Source organism: Marmota marmota, unplaced genomic scaffold, assembly GCF_001458135.2.
Source record: "Marmota marmota marmota unplaced genomic scaffold, marMar, whole genome shotgun sequence".
Taxonomy (NCBI): Eukaryota; Metazoa; Chordata; class Mammalia; order Rodentia; family Sciuridae; genus Marmota; species Marmota marmota.
Genome location: NW_025999982.1, coordinates 5752329 through 5758377, shown reverse-complemented (window position 1 = coordinate 5758377; position 6049 = coordinate 5752329). Strand labels below are relative to the sequence as shown.

At 53.5% G+C, this 6049-nt stretch overlaps 1 protein-coding gene across 2 annotated transcripts in view; it reads left to right on the top strand.

The window, feature by feature from the left end:
- Positions 1-6049, top strand: part of Mdga1 (MAM domain containing glycosylphosphatidylinositol anchor 1) — a 55301-nt gene that overhangs the window by 28385 nt on the left and 20867 nt on the right. For both annotated transcript variants that reach the window (XM_048805232.1, XM_048805231.1), the window contains exon 2: positions 2798-2937. In XM_048805232.1, coding sequence (XP_048661189.1) covers positions 2798-2937 — 140 coding nt within the window. The remainder of the gene's footprint in view (positions 1-2797; positions 2938-6049) is intronic.

The following is a 6049-nucleotide window of genomic DNA, read 5'->3' as shown; positions in this document are numbered from 1 at the left end:
AATATATATATATATATATATATATATATATATATATATATATATATATATATATATATATATCTCCTTAGTTGTAGATGGAACAATACCTTTATTTTGTTTATTTAGTGTTATGTGATGCTGGGGTTCCAACCCAGGGTCTCATACATGCTAGGCAAGTGCTCCACACTGAGCCTCAACCCCAGCCCCACACTCAGACTGTTCTTTATTTATTTTCTGGCACTGGGGATTGAACCCAGGGGCACGAAACCACTGAGCCCCTCCCCAGCCCTTCTTTGTATTTTATTTAGAGACAGGGTCTGGCTGAGTTGCTTAGGGCCTTACTGGTTTCTGAGGCTGGCTTTGAACTCATGATCCTCCTGCCTCAGCCTCCCAAGCTGCTGGGATTACAGGCGTGTGCCACTGTGACCAGCTACTCACACTATTCTGGATGGCCAATGGGTTGCTTCTGGTTTTCAGGTATTATGAGTAAAGAGGCATGAATATTCCTGTACCCTCGTGTGGTTGTCATAAGTGCTATTTCCATTGGGAACATCCCCAGGGGTGGCTTGCTGCCTCCTGGGGCATGTATTTCTTTAGCTGGTGGAGGGATGGCCAAATCTCTTCCCAAGTGGCTCTACCACCAGTCTTAAAAGTTACTGTCCTCAGGGCTGGGACATAGCTCAGCTGGTAGAGTGCTCGCCTTGCATGCACAAGGCCCTGGGTTCAATCCCCAGCACCACACAAAAAGAAAAAATAAATAAAAAGCTACTGTCCTCAGAGGGAGTCAGATCATCTTAACAGTGTCCCCCACGATGCCCACTTAGGGCCCCATCTCCAGTGAGGACACAAACCTGTCAGGTGACCAGAGGCCCCATGTCTCCTGGCCAGATCCCGACTTCCCCATCTGCTGGCTGTGCCCTGGGACAGTCCAGCACTCCAGCTCCTCTTCAGTGTCCTTTATTGTCACCAAAGCTTCTGTCGTGACAACACCACCCCGCTATGAGCTGGCCACAGAGCCCAGGGTTACAGCCCATCTTCCCCAGGAGCCTGTCCAGTGCGTGTCTTCCTGTGGAGAGGCACCCAGGCTCTGGCGGTGACCACGGGGCCTCCAGGGCTCACCAGCAACCCGTGTGCCCTTCACCTTTTGGCAGGTTGTTCCCTGATGAGATTTCCTGGGGACCTTGGCCACAGAGGGCTACCTCCCCATGTATAGTGACATTTATGCATTTTCATGGCAAAGGGTGACCGTGTTAGGCTCAGTCCCCAGAGTCCAGTGCGTATCTTATATAGGATCTATGCGCCAATTCCAAAATTCATAGAAATGCAATTTGGAAGAGACCTCAGATCGTCTCGTCCACTTCCCTACTGTAGGTGGGGGATCAGGCTCAGAGAGGTGGCTTGAGTTGTCCAAGGTCACACAGCTTGTTTCCTGAAGAGGAGCCTGGGATTGATTCCTCCAGGTCCACCAGGCAGACAGGATGGTCACTTGGATGCTCAGGCTCTGGGTGGGCGCCACCGCCACTCTTAGCAGAGCCTGCTGCGGTTCAGCATGGTTGAGCACGGCCTGCGTCCCTCCCGGCTGGGGCCCCACGTCCTTCGACATGTGCCAGGCTGCATCTGTGACGGCCTCTGTGATTAGTTCACGTCTGTCCCCTTGGCATGGTGGACGGTCCTGCTGTGGCATCGGCAGGACCCATTACAATCTCCCAAGCACCTTTTGTTTATCCTCCGCGTCCAGCTCTGTGGCTGCTTAGGGTTGGGAGCACCTCTCCTCTTCAGAGGACGAAGGTCCCAGAGCTCACTAGAGGCTTCCCCTGGTGATGCAGGGTGTGGACTCTGTCCACTCAACCAGCACTCAGCCTTCGTGGTCTCTGAAGCCTGAAGCTGCCTCTCCCATGGAGCCTCTGTGTCCTTCTCAGGGGGCCTCCTCCCCTCCTGCCTCCTGGGCTCTCTGTGTCCCCAGCAGGTGGCCTTGCCAGTTCATCCACCAACACTCACTGGGTGCCTGCTACGCTGGGGATCCCGAGATGCGGCTTAGACTGGCCGCCTGAGCACACGGGTCCTGAATCTGAGGCACCCACGGTCTGCTCTGTCGTTGTGCCTGGGGGTGCAGACCTGGAAGCCTTCGTGGAGGAAGTGACGTTTTATGTGCAGGTTTTATCTTTTGGGTGCTGTCGTACCTCCTCGTGGTCCTCGTGCAGGTGTTAGGTCCCCACCTCTGTTCTTCCCACTTCGCACTGTGGGCAGGCAGCTGGGAAGCGGGAGTCCTCTGCCTCCTTCCCAGAGCCCGGGCACCTGTGGCTGGGGGACAGTGTGGCGAGACGCTGAGGGAGGGGCTGTGACCATGGCACTTTAGTTATTTCCCCGCTGACCCCTCGCCGTCTCCTAGGCTTGGTCCCCCTGCCCTGAGCTCGGGACAGAGAGGCCGTGGGGAGCCACAGTCCTTCCAGAGCCCCCAGTCCCCGTGGGGACCTCAGCTCCTTGGAGAAGCGGCTGAGCCCAGGCTCAGGAACAAGGAGGAAACCCATCAGGGTCCTGGGTCACTGGGTCACACTCTCTAAAGCAGATCCCAGGTGGCTGGGCTGGTGGGGACTGTTTGGTTTGGGTGAATGTGATTGGCTGAGAAAATGCTCTCGGGAGAGACTGGGGGATGAGGAAAGCCGCTGGGCCAGGCTGTGGCCTCAGCGCGTCCCCTGGGGGCCTCTGCGGAATGGACTGGGAGGTGGAGGCTGGCCTCTCCCCAGGCCTCTCAGGAGGCAGCTCCGGCCCTCTAGCCTCCGCATCTTACCTAAACCTGCTGCACCCTCTCTTGCAGCTCCAGCCCAGGCCCAGATCGTGCACGCGGGCCAGGCGTGTGTGGTGAAGGAGGACAACGTCAGCGAGCGCGTCTACACCATCCGGGAGGGGGACACCCTCGTGCTGCAGTGCCTGGTCACTGGGCACCCCCGGCCCCAGGTGAGCCCCACCTTGCAGGCTGTCGGAGGCAGACCAGGTGCCAAGCACCAGGCGAGCTCCTTTCCCCAGCGTTTACTCTTGGAATCCTCAAGGCCATGCTGTGAGGAAGCCCCGAATGGCCCCAGCTAAGGGAATTGAGGCTCAGAGAGGTTGGGTAAACTCCCCAGGTCACCCAGCTCCGGTGAGGCTGGAGGCAGAATTTGGATCTAGAGCCAGAGTTCTCTGGAGCTTGGCGCGTTCCTCCCAGCGTGTCCTCTGTTGCGTTGGGGGCTCCAGGAGTGACACGCAACACAGAAAATAATCTCTATTTCAGGAGGCTTCTGGCAGGCTAGCTCCCCACTCTGGAGGTTCAAAGACCCAAAGCAATTAGAAGGGAACAGAAGACAAGTATCTGGAAATGCCAGATGCATTTTGTCACCGATCAAGTGTGTGGTTCAGGAGGGAGGCTTGGCCGCTGTGGCTGAGAGCGCCTGAGAGCGCCCGGGAGGAGGCAGGAGGAGGAGGAGGCCTGGGGGCTGGGTGGAGTCTGCGGGTGAGCTGCGTGGCCTTGAATAGCAGCACAAAGGTGGCAATTGATCCTAGGGAGGACAGAGAATATGGAATCCTTTTTTTTCTGGGTAATTGTGGGAACGTGGTGCCTTTAATAGGTTTGACCTTGGGACAAGCAGATGCACCAGGAATCGCCGAAGGCTCTTTCAGCCTCAATCTATTATCACTGTTTGCTGCTTCTCAAAGGTTTGTTTAGAAGTGAAAATAATGTCACTGGATTTAGGGTGGTGTTTGTGTGACTGTTAGGTTGGGGACGCCTTCCCTAACAGCCTGGGAGTGGGGACCTGGGGCCGTCTCTTGCTAAGGCTGCACTGGCCATCCGCGTATCCCTTCATGCTTTCCTGTCTGAGTCATGTCCATGCATCTGTTTCTCTCTCTCTCTCTCTCTCTCTCTCTCTCTCTCTCTCTCTTTCTTTCTTTCTTTCCAGGGATTGAACCCAGGGGCTCTTTACCACTGAGCCACATCCCAGCCCTTTTTAATATTTTATTAGAGACAGGGTCTTGCTGACTTGACCAGGGCCTTGCTAAATTGCTGAGGCTGGCCTTGAACTCGAGATCCTCCTGTCTCAGCCTCCAGAGCTGCTGGGATTACAGGGGTGCACCACGGTGCTGGGCTGTTTTTCTGTTTTCATCGGTGGTTTTGCTCTTTGATGAACTTTCGGGTTCACACCTGGGGCTCATTTTGACTCTGCCCCCCCCTCACTCCTGTATCTATCCAGATTCCAAGTCTTTTATTTCTGTGGCCCGGCCAGGGGTCTCTCCCCCTTCCTCATCCTCCCCCTTCCTCATCCTCCCCCTTCCTCATCCTCCCCCTTCCTCATCACCTCTCTAAGACAGGTCTTCAGTCCTGCTGCCTGGACCTCCGCAGTGGACTGTCCCCTGACCTCCCAGCCTCTCGCCTTTCTCCCCCAAGCCATTCCTACACTCTGCTCCTAGAGCCATCACCCCCAAACCTGCCACCCATGTCGCCCCCTGCTCAGTGACCTTCCAAGGTCCCCGTTGATTACTCACCAGAGCCACTCAAGCTCCGAGGGGTGGAACTCCAGACTTTCTACCGTCCGGTCCCCACCTCTGTCCTTGTCACACCTGTGCTCCTGCCCGACCTGCCTTCCCATCCTCCCCCCGCATGACCGCCTCTGCCCCCGCTGCTGACCTCCCCTGAAATGCCTCCTCTTTATTTTTTGCTCATTTAATTGCAACAGATACTCATGGAGCACCTGCCGGGTTCCACCCCCAGGAGGTGAGGACACGGCTGTAGCTTCTGTTCTAATGGAGCATCCAGCCTGACGGGGGCTGGGAAGTGTCTCATGGCCCACTTCGTGGTCAGGATGGAGGGTGGAGCGGGCTTGGAAGTCCTCACAGTGGGACCATCTGGGAGTCAGAAATAGAGAGAGACTCCACAGCCATGACAGGGAGCAGCGGCGGACAGGCCTGGTCTGTGGAGAGACGGCGACTGCGCCACAAAGTCACATTAATACACATGAGGGGTGGGAGTTGAGGCCGCAGGTCCATGGCTGGAGGCTGGAACTGGATTCTACTTAATAGAGTTCAATAAAGTGATACCACCTATGAATGGGGACAGAAGAGCTGTCTCAGCCCAGAATCACAAGCGGGAATCGACTCTCTACTTTGGGGTGTTGGCACAAACAGAACCAACTATGAGCAAGCGCAGCCCTAAACCTATCCGTGTCCTGCACTATCCTCATGGTGAAGAAACTGACATAGAAACTGGCTGGTATCAGGAATCCCTCATCGTGGACACTGGCAACCATAAAACTACCCTCAGACAGGCCAGACGGCCCCGTCTATGGAGGATGATCCCATTGAATTCAAGCCTGTGCAGTCAAAATTTAAAGCATATTTAAAATGTAGTACTATGATCTGGAAAGCCGGATCATAGACCTAGCAAATAGAACAATTTATATCTGAGTAACTAGAAGAAAAAGGAGCAATCCCCAAAGATCTTCAAAACAAATATGTTTAAAATATTGGAAGATAGGATGGAAGAAATAGAATTTATAAGATAGGAGATTTAAAAAATCCTCTTCAATTAGATAGGAATAAAAATCAAATAGAGACCCTAGAAATAAAAAGAATGTAGTCTTTCAAAAAAAAAAAAAAAAATGGCCTCCATACCCTAGAGACAGTTAAAGAGAAAATTAGGGAATTGTATGATAGATCTGAGGAAATAAGTCATAATGCAGTGTGGGGAAGAGAAAGAGAAAATGTGAAAAAGAAGTAAAAAGACCTGGAGGATAGGAGGAGAAGCTACGATATAAATTTAGGCGTTGTGGAAGGAGAATGGAGAATCAAGAGAGGAGGCAAACTTAAGGAAACCAAAGCTGAGAATTTTGGAGAACTGAAGAAAGGTAGGAGACTGCAGAGGGCGAGATCAAACCAAGTCCTGAGCAGTATGTAAATCAAACCCACCTCGGAAAATCACCAAGTCCAAAAATAGGAGAAAGGTTCTCTCTTCAAAGTGCCCTCTGATCTAAGTATGGGTTTCCTTAGAGTCCCCCCAGGTTTTAGTACCTCTAGGTCCATGGGGAGTGGGGTGGGAATA